General features: G+C 44.9%; 1 protein-coding gene across 5 annotated transcripts in view; it reads left to right on the plus strand.

Annotated features, from left to right (window-relative positions):
* CACNA1B (calcium voltage-gated channel subunit alpha1 B) overlaps positions 1 to 18,709 on the plus strand; it is a 185,852-nt gene that overhangs the window by 34,842 nt on the left and 132,301 nt on the right. For all 5 annotated transcript variants that reach the window (XM_082403125.1, XM_082403129.1, XM_082403127.1 and 2 more), the window contains exons 4-6: positions 3,457 to 3,548; positions 5,303 to 5,455; positions 7,083 to 7,273. In XM_082403125.1, coding sequence (XP_082259251.1) covers positions 3,457 to 3,548; positions 5,303 to 5,455; positions 7,083 to 7,273 — 436 coding nt within the window. The remainder of the gene's footprint in view (positions 1 to 3,456; positions 3,549 to 5,302; positions 5,456 to 7,082; positions 7,274 to 18,709) is intronic.

An 18,709-nucleotide genomic window follows, 5' to 3' on the forward strand; every position in this document is an offset into this window, starting at 1 on the left:
AGAAGATTAGAACAATAAAATGGATCAAGGTGCTAATTCTGTTTTAATCTTTTTCAGCCTTACTAAATTTTGGTGTTTAGTCTTTCAGGTTCTGATGGGAGCTTTGTTAGGATCTTCCACTATGTTGGAGGAGTTCTCATTCTTTATCTGTTTTGAGTTTATGAGGTTGGGTGCATAAAAATTAATGATGATCATATTCCTTGGTGTAAGTTTGCTTTCAATATTATGCATTATATCTCTCTTTAGCCTTAGGATTGTGTTTTGCTTTAAATTATATTTTGTCTTTAGTATTATATACCAACTTCCTTTTCTGTAGCATTTACTTAGTATATTCTTTTTAAAAATCTGTTTATTTTCAACATCTCTGTATTTTTTTCAGGTATGTCTTTTGTAGGTAGCAACTTTTTGAAAGCTGGACTTTCAGAAGCTCCAATCTAATCATGTATGATTTAATAGGAAATTAAAATTCATTTATATTTCTTATTATTACTTGTGTGTTTGGACTTAAGCCTAATATCTTATTTTGTTTTTTCTCTTTATATTCTTTCTTTGTTTTGGGGGAGTCTTTTTCTGACTTTTGTAGTGTGACAAAATATTCTCTATTACCTGTTTCCTACATACCTTTTTCACCTCTGATGGTTTTGAAATAGACTGTATTTCTATCCATTTACTGGATATCCTTAACATTTTAAACATATATTCGTAACTATACATTTGTCTAACACAGAGGACAGAAAATTATAGCCCATCTGTCTGGCAACCTGTGCTTATAAATAAAGTTTTATTGGAACACAGCCTTGTCCATTCATTTACATATTATCTGCTTTTATGCTACAATGATAGAGTTGAGTGGTTGTGACAGAGGTTCTATGACTCACAAAGCCTAAATATTTACTAATGGCCCTTCTCAGAAAATGTTTGCCAACCTCTGGCCTAATACAATGAAGAGTAATTTAGCCTCTGTAACATAATTTGATGCAACTACACATGGAACAACCCCTTCTGTAAATATTTTTATTATTGCCTAGGTTGTTAGTTTTGCATGTAGAAAATAATGAAAAATTGGACATCATAATTTTAAAAATCAATGATTAATTAAATTTAACTATTTAAAAAATTTCTGTGCCTACCTTTGCTCTTGTATACTGTGCTTTCCCTTTAGGTTCAGTTCCCATGTTTTACTGAAGATCTGGGGTGATGACTTATTTTATCTCTGAAAATATGTTTATTTTGCCCTCACTCTTCATTAACAGTTTAGCTGGATATAAAGTTCTAAGATGTCAATTATTTTCCTGCTGCTTTTTTGGAGGTATTACTTAATTGTCTTCTAGCATATTTTTTTTTTTTTTGCTGAGGTGAAGTTTTCTCTCCTTTTAATTATCCTTTTTTCCCCTAGATATTTCATCTTTTCTTTTTGGTAGCCTTTAATACTTTCTTTTTATCCTTGATATTCTGCAGTTCCTCACACCATTTCTAGTTGGATGTATTTTATTTATGTGATTGGTACCTTGTAATGCACTTTAAATTTGAGAAAGCAAGTCTTTAATTCTGGAAATTTCTCATCTGTTATCTCTTCAAATGTTGCTTCTTCACCATGTTCCCTCTATTCTCTTTTTCTGGAACCTACATTTGATGTGTGTTAGATATATGATCTAACCTCCATATCGCTTAATTTGTCTTTCATTTTTTTCTTTGTCTTTCCAATGTCTGTGAGTGATTCCTTAGTACTATTTCCTAAACCATTAATACACTCCAACTCTGTCTCCAGCCTAGAGTATGATTATTATTATTGATATTATTTTAATAACTATTTGTTTATTTCCAAAACTTCTAGCTAGTTTTTAGAATATCTACCTGTTTCTGCCTATTTTTGTTTCATAATTTGTTGATTTCATCTGAACAAAATTAATCTTCCAATAGTTGATTTTAGTAGTTGAATATCACTCTTAGTATTGGATTTTCTAATGTGCTATGGAATTTTGGTTTGTATAGATTTTCTTGTTGCCCTTCTTTTCTTCTCCCCTGACCATTTTATCTTATTTTTTACCCCAGCTGCATCTCAAATTTTATTCCTTGCTGCTCTGTGTTTAGAGTAGGGGGACAACAATCCTTTTTCACCAAGCATCCAGGATCCATTTTAAAGGTAGAGCCAACAGGATTGTTAGTGAATTGGATGTGGAGTGTAAGAGAGAGAGGAGTCAGGTATGAAGCCTTGGTTTTGGCTTATGAAACACTTGACTAGTGCTATTCACAGAGAGGGGGGAATACTGGGGAAGGAGCAAGATTGGGAGAAAGAATAAAAAGTTCTTTAGTCACCGTCGTGTAACAACTCTGAACTTAAAAAATACATGTTTTAATATTTACATTAAAGTTTTAAAAAGAATTCTTTAGTTTTATTAATGTTTGATATGCTTTTTTTGCTATCCAAGTGAAAATGTTAAAAAAGGCAGTTGGATGGATATATGAGCCCAAAGTTCCAGACTTGAGTTAAAGATATAAATTGGGAGTAGTAAGCATACGGTGGTATTCAAAGCTATTGTGCAGATCCTATATGGTGTGAGCCTTGAGGCCTCCAATTTTTCAGTCTGTTAGAGGAGGCAAAGCTTGCAAAGAAGACCTAGAAGGGACTCCCAGGATGTTAAGAGGAAAATGAGAGAATTGACCAATGGGCAAGAGAAGAAACCATTTATAGAAGGAGACTTAACCATTGCAACTGGCAAGAAGCCTTGACAAAACATTTCAGTGGAATGGTGCGGGTGAGAACATAGTTGGACAAAGCTAAAGAGAGGCGGAAAGGTAAGGCAGTGGGGAGACCAAGGATTGACACTTTCAATGAGCTTTGGAGCGAAGGGAGCAGAGAAATGTGCTGGGGTTGGAGGCAGATATGGAATTTTCTGTTTTGTTTTAAGGTGGGAGACATTGGGCTATGTTCTTATGCTAACGGAGTCCTCTGAACCCTCTATTCACTTTCCCCACTGTTCGTTCCCGTGTTCTCCTGTGGTAAAGTGAGGGATAGGCCATGTGGCATCTGTTCAGAAGTCCCTCAAGTTCCATTCTACTCCTGCTCCTGCTATCACCACCTCTCATGAGGCAGCTTGGAGTGCAGCTGGGGTTGCTTGGGGACATGGTTCAGGCTTGGACTCAATTCAAGGACAGATTCAAGGCCAGGCCAGGGACCAGAGACCAAGTGTCCTCTCGGGGTGACGCCTGGAGGGATGGTTATGCCGGTAAAAGCCATTCCTAACATTGCTGGCGAGGACGTCTGAATTCAGTTCCTGGCCTCCCCTGCCTAGTACGTCCCCCATCCTGTACCAGCCCTGTGCTTGGACAGCGGGGGACACAGGCACGAAGGTGTCACTGCTCTTGGAAGACAGGACATGGGTGGTGGGAGGGGCGTGCCCTCTTCTCAACTCCATGCGGAAGCCCTTACTTCCCCCTTGTCTTTGTTCCTGCCAGGATCCTCGCCACAGCTGGCACTGACTTTGACCTGCGAACCCTGCGGGCTGTGCGTGTGCTGAGGCCCCTGAAGCTGGTGTCTGGGATTCCAAGTGAGTCTGGCAAAAGCAATCAGGCCCAGCCTACCTGGACACTGACCTGTCTCCCAACCCCTGTCATGGCCAGTTAGGCCCTAACAGTGGGCCCTTTGGTGACTCTGAGCTTGCTGCCCTTGACCCCGGGGAACCAGGCACGAAGAAGGGAGGAGCGGCCCTTCTCTAGTCTCTCCCAACTCCGTGAAAACCCAGAGGGTAACTTGGCTTCCCTACGTGGAAGCTTTGATCCTCCTCCTCTGCTGTATTTCCAGCTCTTTGCTTCTTTTTCTGGGGTTAAAGGGCAGGTGAGAGATCGACCAAGGCGGTGGGGCAGGATGCCTGAGAACATATTCAGAGGCTGCAAAGGGCCACCTGTCTTGGCTCAGGCTGGGCAGGGCTGTTGGGGCCTGTGGCCTGGTTAAGGCGTGCTCCGGGACTGGGCTGCTCAAGAGGCCACGCGAGGGCAGGGGGTGGCCAGGCTGCCTTGAGAGCCGGTGACCGCCTGTGCCCGTGTTCCTCCAAGCCAGTGGAAGTTTGGGTTTCCCTCAGGGCCTGGGTGGCAGGGCCCTGAGGCTGTGTCGCCCGAGCCCACTGCAGGGAAGACCCCTGGTTGGCTCCGTGTTCTGCCCTAAGAGCCTGCCAGGCAAAGGCTCAGGCCTGTACCCAGGAGCTGGGGTGAAGCTGGAAGTGGGGATAGTGGGGTTCAGCCTCTTCTGCCCAGTTCCTCTGGTCTGGACATACTCATGCCCTGCGGTCAGTGGTAAAACACTCCCTAGGAGTAGGCCCCCTGCTTTACTTTCCCTGAGGGGTGGGTCTGTCAGGAACCCCTGCTCTTAGTTCCCAGGATCCCCTGTTTAGTTCCCAGGATCCCTTGCTTGTCCCTCCCAGGATCTCCTGCTCATCCCTCCCAGGATCCCCTGCTCTTCCCTCCCAGTATCCCCTGCTCTTAGTTCCCAGGATTCTCTGCTTTTCCCTCCCAGGATCCCTTGCTTTTCCCTCCCAGGATCCCCTGCACTTTGTTGCCAGGAACTCCTGCTTTTCCCTCCCAGGATCCCCTGTTCTTCCCTCCCAGGATCTCCTGGTCTTAGTTCCCAGGATTTCCTGTTCTTCTCTCCCAGCACCCCCGGCTTAGTTCCCAGCATTCCCTGTTCTTCCCTCCCTTGATCCCCCGCTCTTAGTTCCCAGGATCCCTTGCTTTTCTCTCCCAGAATCCCTTGCTTTTCTCTGTCAGGATCCCCTGCTCTTCCCTCCCAGCATCCCCTGCTCTTAGTTCCCAGGATCCCCTGCTTTCCCCTCCCATGATCCCCTGCTCTCAGCTCCCAGGATTCCCTCATCTTTCCTCTCAGGACTCTCTGCTGTTGCTCCACCCTGAGCCCTCCATGGACTCAGAGATCTCACCAGAACTTCATACTGACACCCCCACACGCTCCTCCTCCCTTGAACTGGGACGGTGCTCAGTCCACTCCCCCCTGCCCCGAGACCCTATGCTTTGTCCTCCTCCCCAAGGACTCTCAGCTCTGCCCCATGCAGGCACTCCCTGCTCTGTCCTCCGTCCCTCAAGACTTCTTGCTTCCCCACCACTCCCTGCTCTGTCCCCCACTTTGAGGGCCCAGCTCTGTCCTTTGGCCTCATGAGTACTCATTGCTCGACACCTTGCCCAGCACTCAGCCCTGCCCGCCCAGGCTCTTGCTGTTCTGTCCACGCCCCCAGCCCACTGCCCGCTCTGCCCACTGTGCTCTCTGACCTGCCTGCTTTGCCTGCTCTGGCCCCAGGTCTGCAGGTGGTGCTCAAGTCCATCATGAAGGCCATGGTTCCGCTCCTACAGATTGGGCTGCTTCTCTTCTTCGCCATCCTCATGTTTGCCATCATTGGCCTCGAGTTCTACATGGGCAAATTCCACAAGGCCTGTTTCCCCAACAGTACAGGTGAGGCCTGGCAGCGCTCCTCAGACCCAGATGAGGACCACAGACTCATTCATCCTGGAGAGATGCAGTGTTCTGGGCCCTGGCGGGGGGGTGCCCTCTAGATGCCAGACAAAGGAGGTGGACCCAGACAAGATAAACACAAACACATAAAATAATTACAGATTGTAGTAACTTCTAGGAGGGAAACAAGAAAGGTATTTGCAGTAGAGTAATTTGGGGGCCTGCTCCACAGAGAGTGGCCCGGGGAGGCCTCTCTGCCAAGGTGACAACTGGACAGCGATCTGAGTGCCGTGAGAGGGGGCCTGTGTGGTCGCCTGCCAGAAGCTCCAGTTACGAGGAACAGTAAGAGTGAAAGGCTGGAGTGGGAAGCAGTGGGTGCAGAGGGGGTCCTGTGGGTTCAGGCCGTGCTAGGACTCTGAGTCCAGGAGAGATGGTGGCTGGGGCCAGGCTGTTTGGCAGTTAGAACGGGTCAGGTTCTGGGTCTATTTTGCATTGAGGCCTGCTGAGCCAACTGGGTTTTCTGCGCAATTGTATGTGGAGTAAGAGAAAGGGAAGAGTTAAGGGTGACACTAAGGTTTGTGTCTTTTTTTTTTTTTTTTTTGGCCGCGTTGGGTCTTCGTTGCTGTGCGTGGGCTTTCTCTAGATGCAGCAAGCAGGGGCTACTCTTCGTTGCGGTGCGGGGGCTTCTCATTGCGGTGGCTTCTCTTGTTGTGGAGCATGGGCTCTAGGCGTGCGGGCTTCATTAGTTGCAGCATGCAGGCTCCGTAGTTGTGGCTCACAGGCTGTAGAGCACAGGCTCAGTAGTTGTGGTGCACGGGCTTAGTTGCTCTGTGGCATGTGGGATCTTCCTGGACCAGGGCTCAAACCCGTGTCCCCTGAATTGGCAGGTGGATTCTTCACCACTGCGCCACCAGGGAAGTCCAGGGTTTGTGTCTTGAGCTACAAACACGTTAAAGGAGAAAATCTGTATGATCATCTCAATAAATGCAGAAAAAGTTTTTATTAAAGTTTAAATCATGCATAATTTAAAAAACCTCTTATCAAACTGGAAATAAGGGGAATTTTCTTAAACTCCCTAAAATTCCCTGCAAACATCATACTTTGTCATAGGTTTTGTGAGCTTTCCCTTTAAGGTCAAGAACACGATAAAGGCACACATGGTCACTTCTGGTCCATGTAGCCTTGGTGGTCGTGGCCAGTAACGTGAGGCAAGAAAAAGAACTCTATCAAGAATGTGAAAGGAGGAAATAAAACTGTCATTATTTACAGAGAATATGATTATCTACAAATAGAAAAGCAATGACTTCCTAGTCTTCTTTATGAGCATTTATTAAGATATTTTAAGATGAATGAGGCCTCAGCATGTTTACATAGTGATGGGCAGGTTCTAGTGGGGAAGGAGAGGTCGACCAGCAGTTCCTGAGAGGGTGGGTCTGAGGGTGGGTGGGGGCAGACCGTAGGCACGGGGACAGAGCCGGCGCAGGCGCAGGAGCGGCAGGAAGCGGAGTTTCCCTCGGTGCCTGACTCCTGTCCCACTGTGGTGAGGTCTCTGGGGCCCACAGTCCCAGCAGTGGGCGGAGAACTTGGTGTCTCTGAGCTCAGCCTCGCTCCCTTCTTCTCCTCGCAGACGCAGAGCCGGTGGGCGACTTCCCCTGTGGCAAGGAGGCCCCAGCCCGGCTGTGCGAGGGTGACACCGAGTGCCGGGAGTACTGGCCGGGACCCAACTTCGGCATCACCAACTTCGACAACATCCTGTTCGCCGTCCTGACGGTGTTCCAGTGCATCACTATGGAGGGCTGGACCGACATCCTCTACAACGTGAGTTCTGTCTTGGCCCTAAAGCTGCTGGGGCCCCGCTGACGCGGAGCTTCTGTTCGGCCCCAGGCTCCCTCCTCGCCCCACAGGATGGAACACAGGCTCCTTCAGGCGGCTCCGCCTCGGGGCCACTGACCTGGGTCCTGGGGTCTCCGGGACAGCTTTTCTTGTGAACGTAAAGCTGAGGGCCAGGAGGTCAGAAAAGAAAGTTCCAGAGAAGGTGCTCTTGCTGCCGCTGCTGACGACGGCCCACTGCGTGAAGAGCTCTGCCCCTGTGAACTCGTGGACGTGTCTCGAGAGCCCCGCGTGCAGACGATGGGAGTGAGGCCTGGAGAAGCTGGGCAGCTGGCCCTTGGCCCGAGGCAGCAGGTGGCTGCCTGGTGAACAGGGGAGGCGCAGGGCTGAGCGCAGGGAGGCGTCCCTGATTGCGCCAGGGTCCTGGGGGCGGGAACGGGCGTCGTGTACCTTTGTGTCCTTCCCACTAAGTCTACCTGGTTCTCTTTCCTCCAGTGTTCCCTGTCGTTAGGATCCAGCCCGTCCCAGCAGTGCAGGGCAGTCTGGGGGTTGGTGCCTGTGACAGAAGTTGGGTATAAGGCCCTCGGGGGCTTCCTGGTGACCCGTCTCACTCCCGCCTCCCCTCCACCTGCGGCTCTTCTTGGGGGACCTGCCATCGACTCCTGGGCGGACCTCTCTCTCTTTTTTTATGTGATGACCCCCTCACCCCTACAGAGCTTCCTTCTACCCCCTAGAGTCCTGTGAGCTGTGGGCATGAAAGCAATTAAGTTAGTGGAAGTGGAGAAAGAAGGTGCACTTGAAACAGGAATTGGGGAGGCCTGGCTGTCGGACTGCCGTGTTTTGGTAGCTAGGGGGTGTGTTGTGCTCGGGAGCTGTGGAGGGGGTGTCCTAGAGTGTGAGGTACTTCACCTTGAACCTGTCACTTGTGCACTGAGGGTGGGGCTCGGGCCACCAGCCCCTGGAGCAGCCACATGCTTCTGGCATGAAGGTGGGCAGGAGGAAGGGGACAGCCTGGGGCCCTCTGCTCTGCGCCCCTGTGGGTCTCAGGGCTGGGAATCCAGCAGGCGCTCGGTAAGTGCTGGCTGAGCAGGCAGATGGCAGAGGGCGAGTTAAGGAAAAGCCAGCCTGAGGTCCACTGAGCCAGAGCCCTCCTTGGAGCGGGAGTTGTGTCTGGTGACAGTCTCGGTTTGATCGAGGAAAAGAGGAATGGAGACAAGGGCGGTGATGAGGAGCTTGGCTGTTCTCTCCCTACAGCCGATCCAGGAACAATTTCCACAAAGACGAACCCTAAAAATAGCTGGAGCTGGCCACGTCCCTGCCAGTGCCACCCGAGCGGGGCACCGCGTGAGCAGCTCTCCACAGCCCTTCGTGCCATGGGGCTTGGCCAGGTGACTCAGCCTGGTGGGCCTGTGCCCCCAGGGGAGGGGTGGGCAGGAGCCAGACCTCGGGGCAGGAGGTGCCGGTCAGGAAGGGCCACAGAGGCTCACCCGACACATATTTCCAGGGGACCCACTGGGTGCAGATGCCGCAGGCACAGTGGTGGCAGGAGGCCTTCAGTAAATAAGGGCCTGGTAATGGCAAGCTGCTGTGAAGAAAACAAAGGAGGATGAGGGGCAGGGGCGACAAGTCAGGGGGCGCTGGGAAAGCAAGACCTGGTGGGGTCTGGAAGCCAGACGGGCAGACGCAATGGGACGGTGCCGCGGAGTCTGGCGGCGGGGCACCGGGACGCGGTGACGGGCAACGCAGTGACGGGCGTGGGTCGTGAGGCTGGTGCCCAGAGCCGCTGGCCAAGAACTGTTGGATCCGTCCTCCACACTGAGGGATAACAGGGTCGGTTGCGGGAGATCAGACAGGACTTTGGAAGAGGATTCTTTGGAGGGCGAGCCTGCCACTCCCCCAGCCCAGTGAGAGGGGCGTTCGTGGTCCCCAGACATATGCTCCTTGATGGAGCCCGAGCGACGTGCCTTCAAGGGCCGGAGCCATAGGCCTGCCGCAGCGGGGCTGATGGGGGGCGGTGAGCCCCTCTGCAGTCTGGGGAGAAGCCAGGGCCCTTTTAAATCCTGGCTGGAGGGAATGAGTGGGGTCTGGAGAGAGACCCAGAGACCGACTGCTAAAACACTGGCAGTGGTGGGCGGGTGGGTCCTCAGCCTGGAGGAGAGATGGTCTGCCTGGGTTTTGAAAAGTGTGGTCAGATGGGGTCCTGGAAGAGCACACAGCAGTGCCGCCAGGTCTGGGAGGTGGGTTATCTTGGGACAGTGAGCCCCGTGTGAGGAAGGGCTTGCCCCTCCCCCCGCCCCTGGCTTCGATAGCGCTGGGGTCAGTGACCCAGGAAGGAGGAAGGGTGTGCGGCGTTGGGAGCAGAGAGGGGCCACACCGTCCTCTCCCCTTGAGAACAGCCAGCTGTGCGGGCCAGCTGAGGAGAGAAGATCTTCTCAGTGTGAAGCACGTCAGCGGGGACGGGACACTTAATTGTGTTTTATACTTGAGGTGGTTGTAGAATTTTCTATTGCCCAGAGTTATCAGAACAGTCACAGGACTTATCCACATTTTCGTCCCGGGCTATGTCTACGTTCAGAGTGTCGACTTAAAAAAACGCACAATGTGAGAGTTGCGAGTGAAGTTTATTTGGGGCAAAATGAGGACTGCAGCCCGGGAGATAGCGTCCCAGATCGCTCTGAGAAACCGCTCCACAGAGGCGGGGGGGAGGTCAGTATAGATGTGATTTGGGTGAAGGGGGAGTACATGCAATCACGCACACATTTTTTACAGAAGGTTTCTGCTAGTCTCGTTCAGGTCACTACCAGTCATGCGGAGCAGGCGTCGCCATGAAGGATTTTAGTGCTTGTCTAGATATGAGGAGATACAAGAATTGGGCTCATAAAATTGTCTCCTGAAAATATCCATCTATCGGAAGACCTGTTCTGCCAGTTTTACCCAGAGCCCAGAGGGCCTCAGTTCAGCTCTCCACCTGAACTCCTTTCAGGGGGTGTTGAAAGTCAACAGCTGCAGCAGCACATGACTGAATCCTTGTACAGGTAGATGGCAAGTGCCAATGGTGAGTGCCAATTTGTACTTGACAAGAGGAACCGTAGGAGGTAAATAATGTGGGTTTATGGTCACATACATGTGGTTCTGCATCTGTTCATTGCACTAGTTTCGTAAAGATCTGAGGAAGGCGCGTTCAGATACGTAGGTGCAAAGGCTCCATTTTGAAGTTAGTGCAGACACAACCTGCTCGTTGGTTGGATGTGATATTTAATGTGAAAGAAAGAAGAATCAAAGATCGTGTGACTGGAGCCGTTGGGAAAGGCGGTGCCTTTTATTGAGAAGGGGAGAATGGGGAGCAGGGTAGCTGGATTTTTGTTTTAGCGGAGCGTCATGGTGGAAACTGAGAACTCTGCTTTGGCCCTGGAAAGCTGTAGACAACTGTTTCATCCAAGTGGAGATGCTGAGAATACAGTTGGGTGTATGAGAGGGGGTTCGGGGGGCCAGCAGGGCCGAGGGCGCAAGTTTGAAGTCATGGATGATGCTCAAAGTTATGGGAGAGGATGAGATCGCTGGGGTGTGGATGTGTGGCTGGAGAAGCAAAGAAGGCTACAGACGGAGCCTTGTCTGAACCTTTGGCTGTCACGAGAATTCCAACATTCAGAAACCAAGTAGGAAAGAAGGAGGCAGCAAAAGAGAGCGAGGCGGGGACTTGCGGGGAGTAGGAACAGCAGAGCAAAGAGACTTTCCAGAAAGCGATCGACCAGATCAGCTGTTGCTGAGAGGTCACAGGAGCTGTTGGTAAACTTGACAAGAGCGTTTCGGCAGTGGGGATAGAACCTTGGAATGTATAGGTTAAAGGGAGGAGGTATGGAAGCGAGGACGGCAAGTATAGTCAACTCGTTCAAGGGTTTTCCCTGTGAAGTGGAGCAGGGCAAGAGGAGGTAAGTGCAGGGAGATGTGGGAATTGGCTTTTTTTTTAAATGAAACTTTCTTTTGAGGTAACTGTAGGTTCACATGCAGTTGTAAGAAATAATGCAGAGAGAGCCCTTGTATGCGTTGCCCTTTTCCTGTAACGGTAACGACCTGCAGAACTAGTAGCTACCGGAACCAGGGCAGTGACACTGCTACAGTCGAGGCACAGGACGTTCCATCACAAGGGACGTTGTGCTGCTCTTTTACAGCCACGCCCACTTCTCTCCTGCCTTCACCCCTGGTAGCCACCGGTCTTTTTGCCGCATTGATAATTTTACCATTTCAAGAGTGTTATACAGATGAAACCGTACCCTATGTGACTTTTGGGTATTGGCTATTTTTCACTCAGCATAATACTCTGGAGATGCATCCAGATTGTTCTGTGTGTCAGCAGTTTCTTCCTTTTTGTTGCTGAGTGGTGCTCCAGGTGTGGGTGGACCACAATGTTTAATACTCACCTGTTAATGGACATCTGTCTCATCTCTGTTCAGGGTTATCAGGAATAAAGTTGCTCTCCACACTTGTGGGCAGGTTTTTGTGCAAATGTAAGTTTTCATTTCTCTGGGTTAAATGCTCAAGAGTGCAATTTCTGGGTTCTATAGCCGTTGCGTGTTTAGTTCTTTAAGAAATTAATGCTTTTCCAGAGGCCTGTATTCTTTTGCATCCCCACCAGCAGTGTATGAATAATCTAGTTTTTCTGCATCCTCACTGGTATTTGGTGTTTTTAACTTCAGCCATTCTGACAGTGTGTAGAGATGTATCTCAGTGCACTTCCTAATGGCTGATGATGTTAAGCATCTTTTCACACGTATTTGCCGTTTGTGTATCTTCTTCAGTGAAATATCTCTTCATATCTTTTGCTCATGGTCTGGATTGTTCTTTCACTATAGAGTTTTTATATATTCTAGATATATTCTAGTTCTTTCTCAGATGTGTGGTTTGCAAATGTTTTCTCCTAGTCAGTAGCTTGTCTTTTCATACTCCTCACCTGGTCTGTGAAAGAACCAGCGATTTTAATGTTGATAACATCCAGTTTATCAATTGTTCCTTTTGTGGACTGGGCTTTTGGCATCAAATCTAAGAACTCTTTGCCTAGTCCTAAATCTTAAATATTTTCTCCTATATTTTTTTCTAAAAGTTTTATTATTTTATATGTAAGTCTGTGATCCATCTTGAGTTAATTTTTGTATAAAGTGTGAAGTTTAGGTTGAGGTACGTGTGCTCTCTCTCCCCCGTCCCTCCCTCCCCTTCCCCTCCCCCCTTCCTCCCTTCCTCCCTCCCTCCCTCCCTCTCCTTTTTCTTTCTTTCTTTCTTTCTTTCTTTCTTTCTTTCTTTCTTTCTTTCTTTCTTTCTTTCTTTCTTTCTTTCTTTCTTTTTCTTTCTTTCTTTCTTTCCTTCTTTCTTTCTTTCTTTCTTTCTTTCTTTCTTTCTTTCTTTCTTTTTTTCTTTCTTTTTACTATCTTTGCCTGGTTTTGTTATCAGGGTAACACAAGCTTTATAAAATGAATTGAGAAGTAATTACTCCTCTTCTATTTTTCTAGAAGAGATTGTGCATAAGTGGCGTTAATTATTTTTTAAATGTTTGGTAGAATTCTATAATCTGGGCCTAGAGATTTCTTTTATTTTTATGTTTTCATATAACATTTTTACTTTTATTCACCTACCATGAAATTCACAAAGTGGTGAATGGCTCAGTGCTTTTTGTATGTGCACAGGACTGTGCAACCATTACCATTACTCATTTTTGAAGATTTTCATCAATCAAAAAAGAAACCCTGTACCCATTAGTAGTCACCTCCCATTCCTCCATTCCCAGCCTCTGGCAACCACTAATATATTTCTATCTCTTTATATTCGTCTATTCTAGACATTTCATACAAATGGACTCATAGAATATGTGGGATTTTGTGTTTTTAAGGTCCATCCATGTTGTAGCAAGTATCAGTATTTCATTGCTGTTATTATCAAATATGATTCCATTGTGTGGATATACCATCTTCTGTTTGTATTTCATCGGTTGATGGACGTTTGGGTTGTTTCCATTTTTTTACATTATGAATAATCCTGCTATAAACATTTGTGTACAAATTTTTGTGTGGAATATGTTTTCATTTCTCTTAGGTGTACACCTAGGAGTGGAATTTCTGGGTCATATGGTAACTCCATATTTAACCTTTTGAAGAACTGCCAAACTGGTTTCCAAAGTGGTTGCAACATTTTACATCCCCACCAGGAATGCACAAGTGTTCCAAATTGTCCACATCCTCACCAACACTTGTTGTCTATCTTTTTAATTTTAATCATCCTAGTAAAATTACAATTTAATTTTAATTTTAACCAACCAACCATGGACTGAAGTGGTATTTAATTTTATCTTTGATTTGCATTTCCCTAATGACTTATGATGTAGAGCATCTTTTATATGCTTATTACACCATTTATAGATCTTCTTTGGAGAAATATGTATTCATATCCTTTGCCCATTTAAAAATTGGGTTATTTGTCATTTTATTATTGACCTATAAGATTTCTTTATATATTATGGACACTAGACCCTTACCAGATATTTCAGATGATTTGCAAATATTTTCTCACATTCTGTGTGTTATCATTTCACTTTCCTGATGGTATCATTTGAAGTAAAAAAGATTTTAATTTTGATGAAGTCCATTTTTTTCTGTTTTTCTTTTCACTTTGTACTTTTGGTGTAGTATCTAAGAGTCCATTACCTAATCAAAGTCATGAAAATTTACTCCCATGTTTTCTAGTTTTGGCTGTTATATTTAGGTCTATGATCCATTTTGATTTAATTTTTGTATATGGTGTGAGGTAGGGATCCAATTTCATTCTTTGGCCTGTGGATATCCACTTGTCCCAGCACCATTTGTTGAAAAGACTATCCTTTCCCCATTGAATTGTCTTGGCACCCTTGTTAAAAAAAATCAACTCATCATAAATGTAAGGGTGTATTTCTAGATCATCAATTCTATTTCATTGATCAATGTGTCTATCCTTTTGTAGGGGAAGTTTTAAAATCACAATATCACTTTCCTTAATAGTTATTGGACATTTATCTATTTTGTATTGGGTGAGTTGTAGTAGTTTGTGTTTTTGGAGAAATAGATCCATTTCATCCATGTTGTCAAATGTATAGAGAGTTGTTTGTAGTATTCCTTCATTATCCTTTTGATGTTTGTTGGTTCTGTAGTGAAATCCCCTGTTTCATTATTGATATTGATAAGTGGTGTCTTCTCTCTTTTTTTCTTAGTCAGTATTGCCAGAGGTATGTCAATTTAACTTTTTTCAAAGAACAAACTTTTTCAAAAATTGATTTTTTCTATTGTTTGCATTTTCAACTTTGTTGATTTCTGCTTTTATCTTTACTGTTTACTTTCTTCTACTTGATTTGGGTTTGTTTTGCTCTTCCTTTGCTTGTGGTGGAAGTTTAGATTATTGATTTGAGACTTTCCCTCTTTTGTAATGTATGTATTTAGTGCTATAAATTTCCTTCTTAAAACTACGTTAGCTGTGTCTTTCAAATTTGATATCTTGTATTTTCATTTTCATTCAGTTCAATGTATTTTTTAATTTCCCTTGAGACTTCCTCTTTGATCCATGGATTATTTAGAATTGTTTGTTTACTTTGTTTGGAGAGTTTTCTATTATATTGCTGTTATTTGTCTCTGCTTTGATTCTATTATGGTTAGAGAATACACTAAATTTGAAAAAAATTCAGTTCTTTTAAATTTATTGAGACTTATTTTATGGCTCAGGATATGGTCTATTTTCATATATGTCTTGTGGACACTTGACAAGAATGTGTATATAATGTGTTGTTGTGTAGTATGTGTATAAATGTCAATTATACATCCTGTTGGTTGATGGTGAGCTCTTTTATATCCTTGCTGATTTTCTGTCTAGTTGTCGTATCAATTTTTGAGAGAGAGGTGTTGAAGTTTCCAACTATAATTATGCATTTGTCTGTTTCTCCTTTCAGTTCTGTCAGTTTTTGCTTCACATATGTTATAGCTCATTTGTTAGGCATGTACACATTTAGAATTGCTATGTCTTCTTGATGAATTTACCCTTTTATCATTGTAATGTATCCCCCACTTTTCAAAAGTTCTCTTAATGCCACTTCACTTTTATGAAAGACCTACATTAATACCTATTTCCAGTAACCAAAAGAAATCCATGGAAGATTTATGCTTTTATGAAAAAAGGTGAAAAGAGAAAATAGTGTTCAACATTTGCTTTACAGTGAGCCATTATAAAGGCAGTGAGCACCCCAAGCAGCAAGAGTGGCACTGCCAAGCTCCTTCCCTGGGAACTACACTCAGCATCTCAGCATCATATCGCCATAGCTCTATTGTATTTGTGAGCATCTGTGTTTTATCTTATTTTCTGTATGTGTTAGCTGATGTGTCCTATGGTGACTGTTTCTTTGCTTTATGCCTTTGTGGCTTAGGAAAGGTTTCATAGGAATGCACTGCTTTCAAATAGTGGGGGAAACCTGTATATGTTCCTCTGTGTCTCTAGTGAAATTTTTTTTGTTCTGATGTCTACTTTGTCTGATATTTATTTTCTGATATTAATATAGCCACTACAGTTTTCATTTGATTAATGTTTATATGATACTTCTTTTTCCATATTTCACTTTCAACCTACCTAAACTGTTATATTTGAAGTGAATTTCTTATAGACAAAACATAGGTGGGTCATGTTTTTAAAGTCACTAGCCAATCTTTGTCTTTTAATTGGTGTATTCAGACCATTTACATCTAATGTAATTATTGATATGTTAGAGCTCACATCTGCCATTTTATTTATTTATTTTTTGTTTACTATTTGTTCTGGTTTTTTGTTTCTTTGTTTTCTTTTTCCTACCTTCTTATGTGTTACTTGAACTTTTAAAAAAATTCCATTTTGATTTATCTAGTTGTTTTTGAGTATATCTCTGCTTGGTCTTTTAGTGGTTGCTCTATATCTTATTCCAGTCTACTGGTGTCATAATTGTACCAGCTCAAGTGAAGTATATACACCTTACCTTCTTTATATCTCTTTACCCTCCCCCATTTATAATACAATTATCTTAAACATTTCCTCTACATATGTTTATAACCACATCATAGCGTGTTATAATTTTTGCTTCCACTGTCAAACATAATTTAGGAAACTCAAAAGGACAAATAAAATCTATTTACCCCTATTTTTACTCTTTTCATTGTTCTTTCTTCCTTCCTAATGGTTAACAATTCCTTTTTTAATCATTTCCTTTCTGCTTAGAGACTTTCGTTAGTCATTCTCTTAGGGTAGATCTGCTGGTGACAAATTCTCCCAGTTTCCCTGGTTTTTATTATGAGAATGTCTTGATGTTCCCTTCATCCCTGAAGGATATTTTTGATGGGTGTAGGTGTCTGTTGACAGTTTTTTTTTTCTCTCAGCACCTGAAAAGTATTGTGCCACTTCATTCTGGCCTCCATACTTTATGATGAGAAATCTTTTGAATTGTCTCCCTTTGTAAGTAAGGTGCCCTTTTTCTCTTGCCACTTTCAAGATTTTTAATTTATCTTTAGTTTCCCTTGGTTTGACAATGAAATGTCTTGTGGATTTCATTGAGTTTATTCTGTATGGTATTCACTCAGCTTCTTGAATCTGTAGGTTTATGTCTCTTGCCAAATTTGGGAATTTTTCAGCTATCATTTCTTTGAATACTGTTCAGCCTTCTCTTCTTTCTCCTGTACTCTGCTCCTCTGAAAAATGAATGTCAAATATTTTGTCATAGTTCCCTAGGTTCTTGAGACTCTGCTCTGTTTTTTCTTACTTGTTTGATTTTTGTTTTTTAAGTCTATTTTCTCTCTCTTTTTTAGATTGGATAATTTCTATTATTCTTTTTCACCACTTACTGATTCTTTCCTTCGTTGTCTTTATTCTATTGTTGGGCCCTTCCATTGAGATTTTACTTTTGATTATTGTATTTTTCAGTTCTAAATTTTCCATTTTGTTCTTCTTTGTATCTTTTATTTATTTGATGATACTATTTCTTTGTTGAGACTTTCTATTTTTTCATGTGTTTCAAGTGTGTATACAATTACCCTCTGAAACATTTTTATGGTGGCTGCTTTAAAATCTTTGTCAGATACTTCTATCATCTCTGTCATCTTAGTGTTGGCAATCTATATCAGGCAGGGTTCTCCAGAGAAATAAAACCAATAGGATGTGTGTGTGATGTGTGTGTGTGTGTGAGACAGAGAGAGATTAAGAAAAAAGAGATTTATTATTAGGAATTGACTCCTGTGATTATGGAGGCTGGCAAGTGCAAATCTGCAGTAAATTTAGGCTGGCAGGCTCAAGACCCAGGAGATGCTATGGTGCAGTTTCAGTCTGAAAGCCAGTAGTTGGAGACCCAGTAGTGCCAACGGTACAGATGAAGTCTGAATTCTCTTATAGAGAATTTTCTCTTACTTGGAAGAGGGTCAGTTTGTTGTTCTATTCAGGCCTTCAACTGATTGTACGAGGTCTACCACATTATGGAGGGCAATCTGCTTTACTTTATCAATTAAAATGTTAATTTCATCCAAAAACACACTTGCAGAACCACCCAGAATAATGTTTGGCTAAATATCTGGGCGCCCCATGGCCCAGTCAAGTTGACACATAAAATTAACCATCACAGCATCTATCAATTGTCTTTTTTTGTTCAGTTTGTGCTCCTCCTGGTTCTTGGTATGGCAAATGAATATCAGTTGAAAACTGGACATTTTTGGCATTATGTCCTGGGACCCTGGATCTTATTTAAGCCCTCTGTTCTAGCTGGCTTCCTCTGACCATTCTGTCACTGGAAGCAGGGGTTGCTTCCTTGCTACTGCAAGGTGGGAGTAGAAGGCTGGAAAGTTTCCCCACCTGGCCTCTGTTGACACACTGTGGGAGTCTTTTCCATACTGCTGAGTGGGATGGTAGTTCTGGCTCCCTCTTGCCTCTAGGATACTTACCTGGTTGGGAAGGTTTTGTGTGCCTCGTTTCTGCTCTCCACGTGGTCTCTGCCCACTATGGGGGTGGGGGGTGTGTGGCCTCATTACTGGGTGGTGGTGAAAGCCTGACTTTCTGGCAGCACCTCAGTGGGGAGGGGGTGGCGTGTCTCATTACTGTCACGTGGGGGTGGAAGTCCAGGCTCCCCGTGTGTCTCCACTGATACCACAGAGGTGGGGTGGGATGGGGGCCTCGTCAACCATCTGTCGAGGAGGACGTCCCACCTCCCTGCTTGTCGTTCTCTGACATCTCTGTGGTTTGGGGGTGTGGGGAGGTTGGTTACCTCATTACAGTCTGGGGAGGGTGGTCGCCTAGGCTCCCTCCTGGGTCTTTGCTGGCAGGGATGGAAGTTTCACCACAGTTTTTTCTGCCCTGTTTGGCTGGAGTAGTGCAGTTATTGTCTGCCTTGCAGGGTGGCCCCCTTCCTGGCCCTTT

This window comes from Balaenoptera borealis (genome assembly GCF_965194805.1).
Source record: "Balaenoptera borealis genome assembly, chromosome: 8".
Classification (NCBI taxonomy): domain Eukaryota; kingdom Metazoa; phylum Chordata; class Mammalia; order Artiodactyla; family Balaenopteridae; genus Balaenoptera; species Balaenoptera borealis.